This window comes from Equus caballus, chromosome 4, assembly GCF_041296265.1.
Source record: "Equus caballus isolate H_3958 breed thoroughbred chromosome 4, TB-T2T, whole genome shotgun sequence".
Taxonomy (NCBI): Eukaryota; Metazoa; Chordata; class Mammalia; order Perissodactyla; family Equidae; genus Equus; species Equus caballus.
Window position 1 is genome coordinate 92586457 of NC_091687.1, and position 21832 is coordinate 92608288.

Sequence of the window (21832 nt, forward strand, 5' to 3'; positions counted from 1 at the left end):
AAATACTAAGGACAGCCAGGCAAAAGAAACTAACCTACAAAGGAACCACCATCAGGCTATCAGCAGATTTCTCAGCAGAAACTTTACAGGCTAGAAGAGAGTGGAATGATATATCCAAAAGTCTGAAGGACAAAAACGTACAGCCGAGAATTCTCTACCCAGCGAAAATATCCTTCAAATACGATGGAGAAATAAAAACTTTCCCAGATAAACAAAAATTAAGGGAGTTCATTGCCGCAAAACCTCCCTTCAGGAAATCCTCAGGAAAACCCTCATTCCTGAAAAATCCAAAAAAGGAAAGGGGCTACAAAACCAAGAGCAGAGGAGATAAGTAGAAGGACAACAACAGAGAGTAGCAGCTCTTCATCAGAACAGATTAAACCATGGGACGAGAAACAAAGGAAATTGAAGAAAACCGGAAAACAAGACATAAAATGGTAGTGGTAGGCCCCCACATCTCAATGATCACTCTAAATGTAAATGGATTGAACCCCCCAATCAAAAGACACAGAGTGGCAGGATGGATCAAAGAACAAGACCCAACAATATGCTGCCTCCAGGAAACACACCTCAACCCCAAAGACAAACACAGACTCAGAGTGAAGGGATGGAGAACAATACTCCAAGCTAATAATGAACAAAAGAAAGCAGGTGTCGCTATTCTAATATCAGACAAGGTAGACTTCAAAGCAAAACAGATAAAGAAAGACAAAGAGGGACAGTATATAATGATAAAAGGGACTCTCCACCGAGAAGACATAACACTTATAAATATATACGCACCCAACACAGGAGCACCAAAATTTGTAAAGCAACTCTTAACAGAACTAAAAGAAGACATCAACAAGAATACAATAATAGTAGGGGACCTCAACACACCATTAACACCAATGGACAGAACATCCAGACAGAAAATCAACAAGGAAATAATAGAATTAAATGAAAAATTAGACCAGATGGACTTAATAGATATATATAGAACACTTCATCCAAAAACAGCAGGTTACACATTCTTCTCAAGTGCACATGGAACATTCTCAAGGATTGACCATATTTTGGGAAACAAAGCAAACATCCATAAATACAAGAGAGTTGAAATAATATCAAGCATCTTTTCTGATCATAATGCTATGAAACTAGAAATCAACTACAAGAAAAAAGCAGAGAAAGGTGCAAAAATGTGGAGACTAAACAACACGCTTCTGAACAAACAATGGATTATTGAAGAAATTAAAGAAGAAATCAAATATTATCTGGAGACAAATGAAAATGAGAACACAACATACCAAATCATTTGGGATGCAGCAAAAGCAGTCCTAAGAGGGAAATTCATCGCAATACAGGCTCACCTCACTAAACAAGAAAAAGCTCACATAAGCAACCTCAAACGACACCTAACAGAACTAGAAAAAGAAGAACAAACAAAGCCCAGAGTCAGTAGAAGGAGGGAAATAATAAAAATAAGAGCAGAAATAAATGATATTGAAACAAAAAAGACAGTAGAAAGGATCAATGAAACAAAGAGTTGGTTCTTCGAAAAAATTAACAAAATCGACAAACCTTTAGCCTGACTCACCAAGAAAAGAAGAGAGAAATCTCAAATAAATAAAATTAGGAATGAGAGAGGAGAAATCGCAACAGATACCAATGAAATACAAGGGATCATAAGAGAATACTATGAAAAACTATATGCCAACAAATTGAACAACCTGGAAGAAATGGACAACTTCCTAGACTCCTACAACCTCCCCAAACTGAATCAGGAAGAAATGGAGAATCTGAATAGGCCAATCACAAGTAAGGAAATAGAAACGGTAATCAAAAACCTCCCCAAAAATAAGAGTCCAGGACCAGACGGCTTCTCTGGAGAATTCTACCAAACATTCAAAGAAGACTTAATACCTATTCTTCTCAAACTATTCCAGAAAATTAAGGAAGATGGAGTACTCCCTAACACATTCTATGAAGCCAACATCACTCTGATCCCCAAACCTGACAAGGACAACACAAAGAAGGAGAACTACAGGCCGATATCACTGATGAATATAGATGCAAAAATCCTTAACAAAATTCTGGCAAACCAAATACAGCAATACATCAAAAAGATTATACACCAGGATCAAGTGGGATTTATACCAGGGATACAGGGATGGTTCAACATCTGCAAGTCAATCAATGTGATACACTACATCAACACAATGAAAAACAAAAACCACATGATCATCTCAATAGATGCAGAGAAAGCATTCGACAAGATCCAACACCCATTTATGATAAAAACCCTCAATAAAATGGGTATAGAAGGAAAGTACCTCAACATAATAAAGGCCATATATGACAAACCCACAGCCAACATCATACTCAATGGACAAAAACTGAAAGCCATCCCTCTGAGGACAGGAACAAGGCAAGGGTGCCCACTCCTATTCAACATAGTACTGCAGGTGTTGGCCAGAGCAATTTGGCAGGAAAAAGAAATAAAAGGAGTCCAAATAGGTAATGAAGAAGTAAAACTCTCGCTGTTTGCAGACGACATGATCTTATATATAGAAAACCCCAAAGAATCCATAGAAAAACTATTAGAAATAATCAACAACTACAGCAAAGTAGCAGGGTATAAAATCAACATACATAAATCAGTAGCATTTCTATACACTAACAATGAACTAACAGAAAAAGAACTCAAGAACTCAATACCATTCACAATCGCAACGAAAAGAATAAAATACCTTGGGATAAACTTAACCAAGGAAGTGAAGGATCTATACAATGAAAACTACAAGACTTTCTTGAAAGAAATTGACGATGACATAAAGAGATGGAAAGACATTCCATGCACATGGATTGGAAGAATAAACATAGTTAAAATGTCCATACTACCTAAAGCAATCTACAGATTCAATGCTATCCCAATCAGAATCCCAAGAACATTCTTCACAGAAATTGAACAAAGAATCCTAAAATTCATATGGGGCAACAAAAGACCGCGAATTCCTAAAGCAATCCTGAGCAAGAAAAACAAAGCCGGCGGAATCACAATCCCCGATTTCAAAACATACTACAAAGCTACAGTGATCAAAACAGCATGGTACTGGTACAAAAACAGGTCCACAGATCAATGGAACAGAATTGAAAGCCCAGAGATAAAACCACACATCTATGGACAGCTAATCTTCGACAAAGGAGCTGAGGGCCTACAATGGAGAAAAGAAAGTCTCTTCAACAAATGGTGCTGGGAAAACTGGACAGCCACATGCAAAAGATTGAAAATTGACCATTCTTTTTCACCACACACCAAAATAAACTCAAAATGGATCAAAGACCTAAAGATTAGGCCAGAAACAATAAGTCTTCTAGAAGAGAATATAGGCAGTACACTCTTTGACATCAGTTTCAAAAGAATCTTTTCGGACACTATAACTCCTCAGTTGAGGGAAACAATAGAAAGAATAAACAAATGGGACTTCATCAGACTAAAGAGCTTCTTCAAGGCAAGGGAAAACAGGATTGAAACAAAAAAACAGCTCACTAATTGGGAAAAAATATTTACAAGCCACTTATCCGACAAAGGGTTAATCTCCATAATATACAAAGAACTCACACTGCTTAACAACAAAAAAACAAACAACCCGATCAAAAAATGGGCAGAGGACATGAACAGATATTTCTCAAAAGAAGATATAAATATGGCCAATAGACACATGAAAAGGTGTTCATCATTGCTAATCATCAGGGAAATGCAAATCAAAACTACACTAAGATATCACCTTACACCCGTTAGATTGGCAAAAACATCCAAAACCAAGAGCGACAAATGTTGGAGAGGTTGTGGAGAAAAAGGAACCCTCATACACTGTTGGTGGGAATGCAAACTGGTACAGCCACTATGGAAAACGGTATGGAGATTTCTCAAAAAGTTAAAAATAGAAATACCCTATGACCCAGCCATCCCATTACTGGGTATCTATCCTAAGAACCTGAAATCAGAAATCCCAAGAGTCCCTTGCACCCCTATGTTCATCGCAGCATTATTTACAATAGCCAAGACGTGGAACCAACCTACATGCCCAGAAACTGATGACTGGATAAAGAAGATATGGTATATATACACAATGGAATACTACTCAGCCATAAAAAAAGACAAAATTGGCCCATTCGCAGCAACGTGGATGGACCTCGAGGGTATTATGTTAAGCGAAATAAGCCAGTCAGAGAAAGACGAACTCTATATGACTCCACTCATAGGTGGAAGTTAACATATTGACAAGGACATCTGATCGGTGGTTACCAGGGAAAAGAGGGGGTGGGGGGAGGGCACAAAGGGGGAATAGGTGTACCCACAACATGGCTAACAATAATGTACAACTGAAATCTCACAAGGTTGTAATCTATCATAACATTAATACAAAAAAAAAATTAGTGCAAATGGAATACTAAATTGCTACTGTCATGGATATAGGCTGAATTCGCCTAAGATTATTTTTGGTGCCTCATTTCCTTTTAAAGATTATGAATTCAATGCTATTTTGAAACTATTTATCAAATTTTATGATATTTCATAGGTTATTAACATTTTGCATAGCTGTTATAATACTGCAAAATGAGCAACATACCTTTTTAAGATCATCACAACAGAAGCCTTAGTGAGATGGTGCAATGTTATGTGAGAGAACCTATATGGGCTTTGTGCAGCATTTATCATCTGAAAAGGGCTTTCATGTAAATTATCTCCTGTACTACTCATTGCAACCCTTAGGAGAAGATGTTACTTTCCTCATTTTACTTTCCCAACATAAATTTTCATGTAGTTTTGAAACTTTTTAGTGAATGGAAGAAAATAATTACAGCTTCCTCTGTCAAAAATCTGTGTCTTACATTGTCCAAAAAAAGTAGAAATTTTGGGGCTTTTTTTGGTATCTTAACTATGGGTTTCAAGTGTTCGTATTTACCTTTGGAAACTATCAAGACAGCCATTTGACAGTGATGGACAAAGTGGAAATTCCCATCGTCAGTGCTTTTTTTGATTTTGTTTCTCTGGAGCACTCCTCCCACTTTCATCAAAGACTGCATTCTCCTCCACTCACACCTACCCCGAGTTCATTGTGTACAAAAGATCTTTCAGTCTAATCCCTCTATTCTAAAGTTCCACTCTTTCTTTGTGCATAGTTTATAACTATATGTCTGTCAAGATGTGATTACAAAATAACAAGGCTAGTTTTGTGTGTGTCTTACGGAGACCAGTCTTATTCCATGGTAGTCACGTATACACATGTCATAACCAATTGGGTAAGTGTATATTTATGTGTGTGTTTGATTCTGTGTGTATTTTTAGTCTGTGCTTGCTTCTATCTACATTTAGCTGTTGGTTCCTTGACCTGAGAGGAAATGCACTGACTCAGGGTTCGTGTGACAGCCTTGCTACCTACTGGATAGTCTTATAGGAGTTGCTTATCTGTTATGAAATGTCATTTCCTCTTCTGTAAAGTGGAGCTAATAATACCTTCCTTACAATGTTATTGTATCAAATGCATATGAAATTTATTTGTAAATTATTGACCACAAAACAAATGTTAGTTGTTGTTATGGTGATAATGGTTAGCAGGGAAGAGAGAAAGCGTTCAGGCCGCCAGGTGTACTCCTTTATGTTCAAGAACAGCAACTCTCCTTTGGAGCATCATCAACATCCCTGTAACATTAAGAACCTTCAGATTTATGAAAGGTAATTTCTACTTCCAATAAAGGCAGACTTGGTAATTTGGACTAGCCTTCCTGCTGAGTACAACTAGAAAAGCTGGACCAAAAAGAATGAAAGAAAAACCTTCCTGAAGGTATTGGAAAGCAAACAGAAGAGTGAAAAACTATCTGGTCAGGAATTAGGGATGAAAGATGATCCTGAGAGGTGAGCCTGGTACTGGAGGCCACTTTTCCCTCCAGACCTTTGCCAATTGAGGTAGGCATGGCTGAGGGGCTGAACTGACACTTTTGACAGTATTGTGGGACTAAGACAATAGCATCCCACATAGCAGAGCCAGAAGGACCTACAACTAGAATATACAACTATGTACTGGGGGGCTTCAGGGAGAAGAAGAAAAAAAAAATGAATATTGGCAACAGATGTTAGCTCAAGTGCCAATCTTTAAAAAAAGAAATAATTGGTATAAATTTTTGGAACAGTTAATAAGTGCATTTGTCAAGGTTATTAGATACGATATCAATATACAAAAGTAAATTGGATCTTTATACTATAGCAATAATTTTAAACATTTAAAATTTTAAAAATATATTCTGAATAGCATTCAAAAATATCAAATATTTAAGAATAAATCTAATGAAAGATGTGTAATATCTGTGCCTAGAAAAACATAAAACATATTATTTAGAAAAATTGAAAACCTAAATAAGTGGAGGAATAGACCACATTCATAAATTGCAAGACTCAATATTTTACAAATGTCAGCCCTCCCCAAATAGATCTACAGATTCAGTATAATCCAGTCAAAATCTCCATAAATTTTTTGTGGAAATTGATTGTATTTTGATATTGAAAATTTTTATTTTGTTATTTGATTTTGAAATTGATGTGGATTTTAATATTTATATGGAAATACTAGTATGGGCACAAAAATAACTTAAAAGACTGAATAAGCGCCCCCAAACAGACTCAAGCACATGTGGAAAGATGATTTATGAAGAGAGTGGCACTGCTGAGCAGTATGAAATCATAATTCTAGAAGATAATATGAGAGAATATGTTTATGACTTTGAACTGGGGGAAGATTTCTTAAATGTAATGCAGAAAGCACTAATTACAAAGGAAAAATTTATAACATTGAGGTACATTAAAAATAAGAACTTCTGTTAATAAAAAAACAACACTAAAGAGAGAAAAAGGCAAACCAGAGAAAAGGAGAAGATATTTACAATTAAGTATAACTGAAAAAGTGCTGGTATCCAGAAAAAAGAACTTCTACAAATTATTAAGAAAAAAACCAGATAATTTATAGAAAAACCTTCACAAAAGATAAGATCTAGATAGCCAATAATCATATGAAGAGAGATTCAACCTCACTATCAGGAAAATGCAAACTATAACCACAATGGGATACCACTAGACATAGATTAAAAGTACTAAAATGATGAACTGACTGTTAAGATGCAGAGCAATGGGAATTCTTGGAAGACAACTGGTAGGGGTTCAATTCATACACTTTAGAAAGTAGTTGGGCATCATTTACTAAGTTGAACAGGCAATTGAACATACTGTGCTTCAGCAGTGGTATTCCTGAGTGTATACCCAACAGAAAGATGAGGCCATGGGCACCAAGAGATATGTAAGGAATGTTTGTAGTAGCGTTGTTCATAGTGGTCCTAAACCGGAAACTCAAATGTCCATCAGCAGCAGAATGGCCAGACACAATTTTAAATTTTCATGTGATCAAAGATGTGTGGGTATTGAAAATGGACTAACTTGCTCCATGGATGTATCTCACAAACATGCAGCTGATTCAAAGAGTTCTTGATTCAAAAGAATACATCCTATATGGTTCTGTTAATATATAATTTAAAAACAGGCAATACTAAACCATAATATTTAGGGATGCAAGTTTAGGTGATAAAACTATAAAGAAATGGTTACTGTAAAAGTCAAGAGAGTGCTTATTGTTTGGGGTGGGGGTGTGGAGGAAGAAGAAGGTAAAAGAATCTCAAGGGGCTTGAGGGATGCTGGCAATTGTGGAGTGGAGGAGGGCACCTGGTGTAGTGCAATGAGTGTCGTTTGTCTGTTCATTAGCTGTACAAGCCTCAGTAGGTTACTTAACCATTCTGGGCTTGGGTAGGGTTTCCTACAGGCTGCAGCTTGAAAAACCAAGGGCTGTCTGTAGTGCGGGGGGTACAAGGGTGATGCTGAAACCAAAGTCAGACAAAGGTCCAACTAGATGATCAATCTGAAGAATCTGAAGAGAGTGAGGAATCTAGATCAAGAAATAGAACAGATTAGGGCGGGAATTGTTAAGGTCTGAGACCCATATTACTATCCTACTGAGAAAAGTGAAATAATGAGCTAAGGGAATTGTGGCCATGTGTGAAAGGAGTAGTGTCCGTGGTCTGTGTGCTAGTTTATTGCAGGATGAGTTCATTGTCTTTGCTAGTTTAGCAAGCCTAGGAAGGACCTTTGCTCTCATAGCCATCCTCTCCGCGCCCATATGCAGAAGGCTTCCTTCCCTCCCTTCCTATCCCTTCCCCTCTTCCCCTCTTCCCCTCTCCTTTCCCCTTCCTTTCCTCTCACTCGTTCATCTATCTATCCATCCTGTATTTGTTGAATTCTACCACGTATGTAGGATCTGGATTTGCTTTTCAGTAGAGGGCAGGTATTTGCTGACCAGACACTGTTCCAGATGCTAGAACAAGGTGGACCTGATCCCTGCCCTTATGGAACGTGTGGTAAGTAGTGACCCCGTCTGGTCTCCTCTCATTGGCAGGGTGAGGTCAGGGTATCTCTAGCCCTTCTACTACTGCCTTCTTTCTTTGAGTAGAAAATGGGCTCATGGAGCGTGGAGACCCTCAGTATATCACTGACTCCTAACACACTGACAGCTGTTTTTCTTTCTCCTCGCTAAAGTCACTAGGGATTTACTCTAGGACCCAACTGACTTGTCCTTCTTAGGAAGAAATGTCCAAGAGTATTATTCTTTGCTCTTCAAGTCTGAAAAAATCAGCTAATACCACTTTTCTTGCTTATGACTCCAATAGTTCATGAATATAAAATGCTCTGTATGAATATGGCTGTAATTTAATATGAATTTAAATAATTTCATAAACTATTCAATCTACTCATTTTCTCATTCCTTGCTTATGCAATCCTTTGTTGCTTTACGACTTCTCTCTTCATATTTTAAATACTATTTACTTTTCCAAATAACTCCCAAAGCACATTAATTTGAACATCTCTAAAACATTCTTGGAGAACTATAAATACAACTTTAATCAGCCTTACTGCTTCATCACTTACAGTTTCCTTTTTAGGTTTGAATGATGAAAATGTACAGCTTTTTTCTTACTGCTGTAAAAAATGTCTAACAAACACTATCCAGTGAGAGGTTTTATTTATACAATAACAATATTGTTATATAAATTAAATAAAACAACTATAATGAAACAAGAAAAACAACTGTACCGTTGGTTACAGAAATCTAAGTTCCTGTGTTTTGCTTGTCAGAATATCAGTCTATCGCCTGACCCCCTTTTGCATGGTTGGTTCCCTAGAAAATCTACTGAAGGCCATGCCGGCTTTCTGAGGATTTTTTGCTCCGGAATTGTTATGACTCTATCTTTGCCTCCTAGGAGAAGCTTGATTTTCTGAACTTGAGTAAGATTTGTTTCTTCAACCAGCTCCTCCAGCCTCTGTTGGGGACACCCTTACTCCTGAAGCAGGCTAAGTCACTGAAAGCCACATCTCCAGAAAAAAATTGCTGAATGGCCAATTCATTCATTGAAAGCCAGTTTAGCAAGTGTGTGTGTAACAGATAAGGCCATGCAATCCTATAAAGTACCCAAATGTATGACAGCCACAGAGAAAGCGGGCCTGTGGTGACAACATATTGGGCACCTACGTCTACCAAGCACTGTTTCCTTTCAATACTGTGAGGTGGGTCAGCTCAAGGAGATTGTCCAAGATTGCCCAGCTCAGAACTGTCTATTTTGACTTCAAAAGAAAAATGCTTTCTTCTACACAGGCGCATTTTTACTGCTTGGTGTTCAGCACCATGTTTATTAGCTGGAATAATACTATAAAGAGATGCTTCTCTCATCTACCACCTGGTTACCATGTGGTACAGTTCGTATTGGATCAGCAGTCTAAATGCTTTTTTCAAGGTAATAAATTGGTTTCCTATTATTCTCTGAAGGTGACTAATTTTCAAATATCATTTATCATCGTTATGATTTATGCATGTCAATTTTGCATTTATGCATATTGATTTATGCATATTGAAGGGTATCCACCTGCTGCATTTTTTATCCTTGTTGAAACTCAAATTATCCTACCTTTGGAGGCTGGTCCCATGGCATAGTGGTTTAGTCAGTGTGCCCCACTTCAGGGGCCCAGGTTTGTGGGTTTGGATCCTGGGCATGGACCTACACCACTAGTCAAGTCATGCTGTGACAGCGACTCACATATAAAGTGGAGGAAGATTGTCAACAGATGTTAGCTCAGGGCTAATCTTCCTCAGCAAAAAAATAAAATAAAAAAATAAATTATCCTAGCTTTGGCCAGTGAGGGCCTCTTCGAGTTGGCTCCTGTGTCCTTTTAACATGACCCATGTGGTCTTTGATACCCATCTATCTGGTATGACAAGATATTCTATGCTCTTTTGTTCAGTAACTGTCCCAGACCTGGAATCAATCTTTTCTCCAAGAAGCCTTGGTTGCTTTAAGTGGGAGATGGTAGTACAAGAACACATTGTGTTTGCTAGGTATGCTTATTGCTGTTGGGGTGGTCCTTGTTTCTAGGGCTTTTCTATGGTTGGATAAAATATTTTTTGAGTTCACATTAATATTTCCAATTCAGATTCAAGACTTCAGGATTTTTACTTAACTTCTTCCCTATTTTATTTCTTTCACACTGAGAATTCTGATCCTCAAAGATGTAGGGGAGGATAGAATTATAATATCTCATTAAATTCTCATGTTTTATCCACATTAAACACAGAAGAGTCTCAGAATAACAGTACTAATACTACCAGCACTCATTATAAAAACTGAAAACAGTTAAAAAGATTTTTTTGCAAATGTTCTCTGCTCATTATTTATGGTTGCACTATAGCTACACTATCAGAGCATATAGTCATTATATACTCTCTCCCTTTAACTCTCATTTTGTCTTAGCTCTCAAATATGTACATACTTAATATTCGTCATTAGACCTTACCTCAGTGTCTCTCTAGTTGTTTTCTTGTCTAAGCTTATTCTCTGCTAGAAAAAGAAAGGGCTATGGGAGCAATATTTCCTGAATTCTTGCCTGTTGGTAAGAGGCTGATATACTTTTTATACTTAGATTGTAGTTTTTATCAACCATCCTGTTTCCTTGTTTTGGATTACTTTGTCAAGGACTCATTGTTTGTAAGTTGGATCTTCTTTGTTTATCTTATTTATTTGTCATTTTCTCTTGAATCTTTTTACGTCTTTCTTTGTTTCTTTTCGAGTTTAAAAATTTTCCTCTGTTCATTTTCTATTTCTCTTAAGGCATTATTTGTTGTGTTTCTTCACTCTGGTATTCCTTCTAGTTTAGTTTTCATTTCTGAAGTGATTTTTTTCCTTATATTTCTAATTCTTTCCTGAGTTCTGTCACCTCATTTATAAGTTTGTAAAATTGTAATTTATTTGTTCCTTGATGTTTATGTCATTTCTTAATGTTGTTTAATTTATTTCAAAACAGTAGATTACAGATTTTATCTGCTCTATGAGCAAGCATTCATTGTCTGTTGAGGTGTTCCTCTGCTCCTCTTTCTCTTTTTTCTTATAATAACTTTGCGTGGAATTTGACTAGAAAATTTTTAATTTTTATGTGAAATTAGTTTTCTCAGTTTGTAGAAGGCAACATGCTTTTTTCAAATAGTGTTCACCTATATGGCAGCTTCCCTCCTGCGATTTCCTGGCTATGTTCCCCTCCCCACTTAGGTGTAGACTTGCAGTTTCCTTTGTCTCTGTTGATCCTGTCCTAATTGGTTTTCATCCCATCCCATCAGCTTTTTCCTTATTGTGGGGCCCTGTCTCACAAGGGAGCCCCAGTGGGTCACTTTCAAGAATTCACAGTTGATTTAGCTCCTTCAGAACTTACCATGAACCCCTTATGCTTACCCACTGTTAGGGTGGGAACAACACCCTCTATGTTTCAGTGTGTTTCCTAAATTGTCCTGCTTTGCTTTCCAGTAAATACTTTTTAGCTAATCCTTTTGGAGGTTCTCCTGTTCTCAGGTCTTTTAGTCACTCTGTTGCTTCCTTCAGTTTCCTCTTGCACAGACAGGGATATTGTGCAGGTATGTCACTATTAAGGCGTCACCTGTATTTTAGGGTTTGAGGAGATACCTTGCCACCTGGTTGGTTGTAAATGTTTTGATATGTTTTTGATGTGGCTATTTAGTTGCTATGTCTATTTTTATGTGGGGATTCTGGAAGATCCAAAAACTATGCTTCCACCACCACTGTCATCTTCCCAATCGTGATGTAATTTAAATCAAACATCAATATAGGAAAAAAATAAGGATGATGTAAAGTGAAATCACAATAGTAAATGTGTGTGCTAGTACAGAGTGATTTGAGCAAAAGTAATAACAAATTAACATGAGAGTAGGACAGCACATTTGGTCGATATAAGTAATTTTATATGAATATGAAAAATTAGATGTTTATGGAGTTATTTAAACATACAGTTTTTAAATGGTGAAATTTACATAGTGTTCGTTCCTGTCTTCCTTTCTTGTCCTATTGCAGACCCCTCCCTGCCACCCAACAGCTATTTTCTCCTCATCCTGCTTACACAGAACCACAGAGCTAATGGTCAAGCAAACGATAAAATGGTCTCAGCCATCAAATGTCCACCTGAGAGCCTGTGTTCAGTGAAGCCACATGTTAGCGCTCATGTGTCCTGGTTTCTAAAGAACAATTTCAAAAGCTTGAACTAGCACTTCTCAAGCTAGCAACAGTTGACAGCTAATTCTAAGGCAGATTATAAAGAATGGTATATGTTATTCACTCTTTATTACCCCCCAATTTACACGGTTGTACATTAAAAGTATTTATTGAGCCCCTGCTTTGTGCTAAGGCCTGTGTGCTGTGTGCTAAGGATACAGGAGTGACCAAAGGGACTTCTGGTCTCTGGGATGCGACTTGTTTCCCAGAGTTGCTCACTGTGTCCATCTTGGCATCACCGCAGAGCCGAGCCACTCCTGCAGAAAAGTTTTTGTAAAGCAAAAATGTTTTTAGAATCATATCAACTTAATCCTTAAAAATTGATTCTTAAAAAATTCCCCCAGTAGACATGCAAACACTTGAAACTATGTTAGTCTTCACGGCTAAAACAGTGGTTAGCCTGGAGCTGTGGGCCTACCACCACAGGGATGATGTTGATCCTTTCACTTGCATGCTTGTTTGTTATTATTTCCTATGCAATTTTAGGTGAATGTCAACTTAGAGAGGGGCCTGGTAATGACATTAAAATAAAAAGTCAGGTTTATCTCAGGTTAAGTTACTGCACGCAAAGATTAGTGTATTTTAAAATGTATTTTATTGCTGTTTGAATAAGTGTTATTATAAATCCCTTTAGAAATGATAGACTTTTATGTAAAACAAATAAACACTTGCTAATTTATCGTTTCAGTAAATTAAGAATTGTATATATTAGGTTTGCTTAAACTGAGGAAATCCACCACATGGACAGTTGCTAAACAGGTCATACTCCATCTGATAATCTGTGTAAACACATGTGGTACTGTTTATAAAACAGCATACACGATCTTGTGGTTTTTTTCCTCCATCTTCTTTAATCCCCTTTTGCCACCAGCTTATAAACCTTTTGAATTCAAAGACTGTGTCTTTTATGTTTTTGTATCCCTAGCAAATGCTCACTAAGTATTCAGTGATGGTGACGGTGATGCTGGTGAAATTCGGAAGAAAGACTTCCCAATTTGTCCTGTTTCAGGATCATAGCTGAAGGTTGTTGGATATAGTCAGTCAGTTAGTTACTATGTGTGCTAAGATCTGGAAAGACTAAAAAGACAATAATAATCTGTATCCTTAAGAGAGACTCTCATTGAAAGGTAAAAAATATAAACATGAACTGTTAGTAAAAAATTGTGGAGCCAGCCCAGTGGTGCAGCAGTTACATTTGCAGGCTCCGCTTGGGCAGCCCAGGGTTCACCAGTTCGGATTCCAGATGCGGACCTGCGCACCACTTGGCATGCCATGCTGTGGTAGGTGTCCCACATATAAAGTGGAGGAAGATGGGCACAGATGTTAGCTCAGGGCCAATCTTCTTCAGCAAAAAGAGGAGGATTGGTGGCAGATGTTAGCTCAGGGCTAACCTTCCTCAAAAAAAAAAAAAAGCCATATTGTCAAATAAAGTTTATATATTAAATGGCAGCCGTCATAACAATCTTTTGATTTGATTTATAAAGTTTTTTTTTTCTTCCCACTGAACAAATATCAATTGTTTTTTAGGCTTATCTTTTCCCCCCTTTTTCTTTCCACATATTTGACAATCTCTAGTAAGAAGAGAATAATTATAGCTATTTTAATTATCTGATGTAATTTTGACATCAGTGTAATTTTCTGATCCTATTTCTTGCCTAGGAAAGAGATTCCATGGAGAGACAGTATGAGACAGCCCGGAAGGCCCTAAGAGGAAAGACACCTCCTCATCACACACTCCTATTTCAAAGGTAGTGATTTGTCACATTTAGTTATACCTGGGCATCTTTAGATTGCTGTTCTAGCATCCAAATATACCAAACGAATCCTAAACAATCAACATAGACAGGGACCTCTGTACTAAAATGGACCCAGTGAACTAGTAAATCTAGTTCTAGAAGTTGTATTTCCCTTTCGTTTGTGTATATTTTTAAAGGCATAATATGCTCACAGCTACTAGAAACTGATGATGATATTTCTGGTGGTGTCTGAATATTAGTATCAGCCTCCGGTAAGGCTGTTTATAACTGAAGGTTAATCGTATTCTGTTTTTTTTTTATCCTGTACTTGTGTGTCATGAATCTCAAAACAACAGTAATTAATGATTTGTGGGATCATTTGTTGAATGTCTCCTTTCCATTTTAACCTTTAAATTCCATAAGGGTGGGGACCATTGTATCTTTATTAATCCATGAATTCTTAGTCCTTAATATGAAATGTTTCATTTTGTCCTTTCTGCATAGTAAAGGCTTTATAGATATTAGTGCCTATAATAATTATTGTCCTATTAATTATTACATATGAAGAGACACATTTAGGCTTTGAAATTTACTCAGAATCAATTAACCAGGTCACAGGACGTTTATGAAATGTTTGCGGTTTATTTTCTTATTAATGTTACAGGCTTCAGTATTCTGAATTCTTTGTGACCTTTTAGAAAGTTTGAGTAATAAAGTGAGGCCCCTGTTTTCAGAAAGTTATTAAGAGCATTGACTAGACATTAATTATTGCATTATTTTAGAGTGCAGTGATTTGAGGAAGCAGAATAAAAGAGCTGTTTAAATGGTTTTTTCAATTTCAGATCTTTTTATTGTCTGTAATTTTAAGCTATCTGTTGAAAATCTTTAACCAATATAAATAAAATTGTTTCGTCTATTTGTCTAATATATATCAAAAAAAGTGTGATTAATTTTCTTCACATCTTTGGCTATCTTTGGCTATCTTTGGATAGTCTGACTCAAAAGACAGGCTGTGTGGTATCTACAAAGTTCTATTGTGGGATTGGGATGGTGGTGGCCAGGAGAGAAGCAGTGTCCTCCAGAGCAGCTAAAGCCAGGGCCTGTGTGACCTCTGACCCACAGAACGGCAATGCCTATTGAAACACTGTGGACAGAGACGCTAAATAGTTTTAAATATGAGCTCCAAATGGTTGAACTAGGGCAGATAGTTGCCTTGAATTTGCATGCATTTATATACAATTGGACTATTTTGCACATAGCAGCTCTATTTAGCATGTCTGGGGTGAAGAGCAGTAGGATTTATTCACTAAAAATGGTTAATGATTCTTTCTGGTCACTCTGGGGAAACAGGCTAGTATAGACAAAAAAATAACATTTTATACTAGAGTTCAGTTGGGAGTATAATATTAGAATTTTTAGAAATATTTTATTCTGGTGTCATTTCAAAGCATTAGGTTATAAACAAAATTGGAAAATGTCTATTTCAATTTTATAACAGTTGATATATTGCTGGATCTCACATAACAAATGTGACTAGGATTTACAATAGAATATGTACTAATCAGTAGGAAGAGAATTTGCCTATATTTATGGCTTAATGGATAAGGAATATTCACAACAATACAAATTTGCTTCAACAATACAAATTTGCTTAATCTACAAATTAGAATGTGATAATGCCAGTGTCTGAGACAAGCAGTGACATGGACATTTATGAGTGGATACGTTATATTATTCCAAGTAGATTTTATTGGCATTTGCATTTACGAGGGATGTAATGGTCAGTATTTAGGTATTATATGTGTGTATGCTTGATACCATTACAAATTTCTTTGGATTTTTTTTTCCAATTTCAGGGGTTCAGTACCAACACCCAACATCAATAGTCCACGTTATTTTACAGCTTTAGAAGTACAGAAAGATTTTGAACTTTGTGAAGATTATTTTAAAACTGCCTTTCGACCATATCCTGAAAAGAGGTGAGTTGAGTTTTTCTGGATGGAGTTGGCTGTTTTCTGCTGGTTAGTTAAGATCGTGGCGCTCATCCCTAGCTTCAGAGAAATCCGAAAACTGGAAAGCAAGGCCCCACCTCCCACCGTGGAATTCAAAGGCAGTAGATCCTGGCTCTCTAGGGAGAGCACAGGTATGTAACGTAGGTTCATAAAACTGGAAGCTTCTCTCTGAGACTTTGAATCTTGAGGGAGTGACACAAAGACACAGGGGCAGTTAGAGATCATTTAAGTCACCAGTCGGGGAAGAATCAAGAATCCATTGTGCAGTGCAGACAACGATGATCTACCAACCTCTTTCTGTATTGTGACTCATCTTTGTTCTTGGCACCTAGCTCACCTTGGTTCTGCCCAGTTTTTAAGCCAAGTTCTCTGGTTTTCCATTGTCTATAAACTACCTAATAGCTTTTCTTTTCTTCTTTCTAAAGATTGGCACCTGAGCCAACAACTGTTGCTAATCTTCTTTTTTTTTTTTTCCTACTTTTCTCCCCAAGTTCCCCCCAGTAAATAGCTGTATATTCCAGTTGTGGGTCCCTCTAGTTGTGGTATGTGGGATGTTGCCTCAATGTGTCCTGACAAGCGGTATCATGTCTGCGCCCAGGATCTGAACCCTGGGCCGCCAAAGCGGAGCCAGCGAACTTAACCACTGGATCACAGGGCGGGCCCTGCCTAATAGCTTTTCAATAACTGCCTTTTTAATATTCAAGTTGGCCAGCATTGGTGTCTGTAATTTTCAGTTAACATCTCTGATTAGTACAATGCTATATTTCAAAATGTTTACCTGCTGATGTCCACTATATAAAAGGCCATTTCAGGGTCCCAGTGCTTAACACATCAAAGTGTGGCTCAAAGTCTGCAGGTGTGTAAGTTGAGGACCCCATAGGGACCACAGCAGACCCTCCAACACTGGTTTAAGTGCTTGGCTTTTGCACGCATTCTGCTGCATTCTGTTTCTACCTCAGCTTTGCCTGCCACTACAATTGACCATCTCTCTGTAGGTCTTGAATCCAAACTCCCAAGCAAAGATCTGGCTGGTTGAGTCAATCGCCATCTACTAAGAAGTGCCACTCTTGGATAGAGACCTCCAATCAGGGCCCTCATATGTAGCAGGCGGGTCTATAGATTGGTTGCCCCTATGTCAAGCACTCATCCTTTATCTAATTGTCTGTGGCCAAAGCTGTGACAGAGAACCAAGTAAAGAAGTCATCGAAGGGGTCTGTGGGCTTGGCAGTCTCTCTGGAGTGTCTGAGTGCATGGAAACGTAATAGAGAAGAAATGTGACTGGAAGGGAGTACACTAAAACGTTAACAGCAGCTATTGATCTAGAATTATCAGTTATTTTTATTTTCTTCTTTATCTTCTTCTGTAACTTTTAAATTGTCTGCACAGGATACATATTTTTTATTTTAATATCCTCAAAAAGCTATTAAAAATCCTTGAGAATATGATGAAGTATTCAATAAATGGGGAAAAAATGGTCCTTTAGATAAAATTAAGTTTATCATATCACTCTATATATTAAAACAAATTCTGGATAAATTACAGTTAAATACTAATCAATGCCTATAATAAAATAATGTGTTAAGAGTCAAATGCAAATGTATATTCAGCATAATGTAAGTTTAAAAATATTCAGCTCTATGTATAGAAAATAAAAAAACACTGAAAAGAAATACCCCAAAATATTATCAGTTACTATCTTCTAGTAATGGGATTATGGCCAATTTTTTAAAATTTTGTTCTTCTCTGTATTTTCAACAATGAGCAGTTTATAATTTTTGAATTATTAACATAACTTTAAAAAGTTATTTTAAAAGTTTGCCACAGCAAAGGGATATTTTATGAGGGTGATGTATCATAATGAGAAGGAGAATTTAAGAAATGAGTAATGCTTTCCTTCATTTCTGAGTTTTATTGTTGTAACACTTTGAGCTTCCGTTCATAAATTTGATGATGAAAAATAACCGTGCCCTCCAAATAGTCCCCCCAAGTCTGCACGCTTCACTAGATGCTAGAGACTCTAGCATTATACTTAGTTAATTCGCTTTCTGTGACCATGTTGAAACTGTGCGTCACTGAGGATTTATTAAAGCTCTAAATTTTTAGTACAGTAAGGTGGGTTGATGGGAATCCAGTGAAAAAGAGAATGTCTTAGTCAGTTCAGGCTGCTGTAGCAAATTACTGTAGACTGCGGGGCACAACCAACAGACAATTATTTCTCACAGTGCAGGAGGCTGAGAAGTCTGAGATCAGGGGGCCAGCACGGTCGGGTTCTGATAAGGGTCCTCTTCCTGGTTTGCAGATGGCTGTCTTCTTGTTGTGTCCTCACATGGGGGGAAACAGAGGAAGCAAGCTGTCTTGTGTCTGTTCTTATAAGGGCACTAATCCTATTCGTGGGCTTCACCTCCTGACCTAATCACCTCCCAAAGGTCCTACCTCCTTATACCATCATATTGGAGGTTAGGATTTCAACATATGAATTTTGGGGAGGGGACACAAACATTCAGTGCATAACAGAAGAAAAACAAAAGAATCTTAATAGGCTGCAATGGATTTATACATCATCTGTTCCCACAGTGGAAAGGGTAGGTCAGATCTGTCACTCAAGTCTGACCCTTCACATATGGTAATACATGTATCTTTCAACTCCACCACTTTTTGACTTCTGACTTTCAAAGCATTTTCGTCTAATACTTTCTTTGATACAAAGGAAAAGTAATTGTTGAAAGGCAGAACTTGCTCTGTGATCCCTTTTTGGTGTGTGTTTTAAATGAGGAAGTATTCTTTTCCAAAAATAAGAGACCAAAACATAAGTGTTATGGGTTGAATTATGTGCCCTGCCCTCAAATTCATATGTTGGAGTCCTAACCCCCAGTACCTCGGAGTGTGACCTTTAGAAATAAGGTTGTTGCAGATGTAATTCGATAGCTTAAGATGAGTTCATGCTGGATTAGGGCGAACCCCTAATCCCATATGATTGTGTTCATATAAAAAGGGGGAATTTGGACACAGACACACACACAGGGAGAAAGCTTGGGGTGATGCAGAAGCCAAGGAACGCCAAAGATGGCCAGCAAACCATAGAAGCTAGAGGAGAGGCCCCGAACAGATGCTCCCGCACAGCCCTTAGAAGGAACCAATCCTGCTGACACACTGATCCAGACTTTTAGACTCCAGAGCTGAGAGAAGATACATTTCAACCACTTAGTTCACAGTACTTTGTTACAGCAACCCTAGCAAACTAGTGCAATATGTATTAAAATTCCAGTGCAATTTTTCTTGCCATTTTCTTTCTGTGTTTCCTTCAGCATACTGTATTTATATCACTTTAGAGACTTAGTCATAAAATCTATAGGTTATTATGTTTTTCACTAAAAGAGAGAAGAACATCTTTATGTTTCTATACTTTGGAATAAAATATCTAGCCTATAAAACATCAACACATCTAAGGCGTATTTAGGGGGAAAAGACTCAGTCTAGTTATACTTCTAGAGAGAAGGTCCCAAGCATGGGTTAGTAATGGCACTTTTCCACTGTGAAGGGTAGAGGAAAGGGTTGTTCAGTCTGGAAAATCTAGATGTTGGCAGTATTGTTCTCAGTTTATACTTCTCTAGAAAGTGCTTTTTGGACAAGCTCAGTTACCTTATGTGAGAGCAAGAGACTGGGAAGCAAAGTCTTCTAGGAGCTTGGGTGCTCAACCTGAAGGAGGCCAGCATACTGTGAGGGAGTTCCAAAAGCTGTGGTCTAGCAGAAAGAAGACAGAATCAAGAACTCAGTCCAAGCTGTTAAGAGGGATCCCCTCCTTAAGGTAAGCAATTAGACTTCTCTATCAGTTGATAACAAGTAGTCAAAACTTCTAAGCAGAACTCCTGGGGACAGGGAGATTGCCCCATCCTGGACTATCTCTGCCTGGGAACTTTGGTACCATCTAGCCCTAGCTGTGGTTGCTAGGAAGCTCAGGTCCAGCAGGAGGCAGGTGTCCATGCTCACAGTTTGGGAACTTTCCAGGAGGGCTTATTCTGGATTCCAGCCACGCATTACCCACCAAATGCTGCAGCCTCTGCTTACCATTCAAACATAATACAGACAATGTGAGGGGCCTCACACTGGACATGTCCCCTTAGTAGGCCTACACTGCCCACTACATTTCATCCTGGCTTAAGGACAGGCCCAGATAGCTAATTGGACTGTGTTTCCAGTGATAAAGCTCTGAACTCCTGGAGACATCACATTAAGATTTGCTTCTACCTTTTTCATCTCTGCTATGGTCCTAATATCATCCTGGTGGACATAGACACCCTCAGTTAAATGACAGGCTTTATCTTGAATAGATGCAATTTGCATCAGCCTTTGCTACTGCCAAATATGATCTTAAGCTAAATGTGGAGTGTGAACAAGTGGCGGTCAACTTGAACTTCATCCTAGAAACATACATCTTTGCTGAGATAGGAATCATTACATTGGAACTGCAGAGAAGAAGGTAAAATCACAGCCAAACACTAGGCTCTGTAGTAAACAAAAATCTATTAATTTTCAACATTTTTAGTCAACCTTCGGCTAAATCATGAAAAGACATAACCATGAATACAAAACATAACATAATCAACCTTGACAGTGAAAAGTAGAGCTCTAATGACAAAGTTTAGGAGGTGGAGGTGGAAACTCAATATAGATCATCTGTCATTGATGGAACAAGAAATGGAGGTTTTTAAATATGATACATGAAGACGTAGATCTGACAGATGGAGGAACTGAAAATAGTGAAAGAACTGTTTGGGGGGAGAAAAATAGAGCTAAATCCTTTCCGATCATAGCAGAAGTCCATATCTATCAGCTATATGCTTAAAACCAATAGGTCAATAAAAGTCAGTGACATATTATTTGGAAATAAGATTATTGTCAGAATATCTAAAAATCAGACAGTTAAAAATGGTTGGCTGTTAGGAAAGTCAAACTTGGGTGATTGATGCTTTTTATTATAAGCTCTTCTGTATCATATGACTTAGTTTTAACTATATGTAGATAGTAGGCTGATTAAAATGTTAATGAAATGTTTTTAGAGAAATAAGAAAAGTCACAGAAGAAAAGATGAATATATTTTGATTATATAAACATTTTAAGTTTCTCATGGCCCAAAACAAACTTAAAAGGAAAACAGCAAGCTATATAAAATACAACCAAAGAGTTAACATTCAATATATAAAGAGTTCACACAAATTAATATGCAAAACACTAAGATCCTCAAAAGATGAATGAGGAAAAGACAAACAGTTCACAAAAGATGGGAGAAAGACTAATTAATAAATATGAGGAATAACGTTTAATCTTGCTGTGAACAAAGCTCAGCTATTCATTGCGTTCTGCAGGATGAGCTCCCCCGTGGAGCTTCCTCCCCTGCGAGGG

General features: G+C 37.5%; 1 protein-coding gene across 4 annotated transcripts in view; it reads left to right on the forward strand.

The window, feature by feature from the left end:
• LRGUK (leucine rich repeats and guanylate kinase domain containing) overlaps nt 1–21832 on the forward strand; it is a 109269-nt gene that overhangs the window by 80904 nt on the left and 6533 nt on the right. For 3 of the 4 annotated variants that reach the window (XR_011438239.1, XM_001498102.5, XM_070265828.1), the window contains 2 exons: nt 14344–14432; nt 16277–16399. Coding sequence is in view for 3 of the 4 variants with exons in the window: in XM_001498102.5 (XP_001498152.2) it covers nt 14344–14432; nt 16277–16399 (212 nt within the window). In the remaining variant the exon portion in view is untranslated. Of the gene's footprint in view, nt 1–12486; nt 12729–14343; nt 14433–16276; nt 16400–21832 lie in introns of those variants that run through there. The other variant, XM_070265829.1, reaches the window with a different exon arrangement.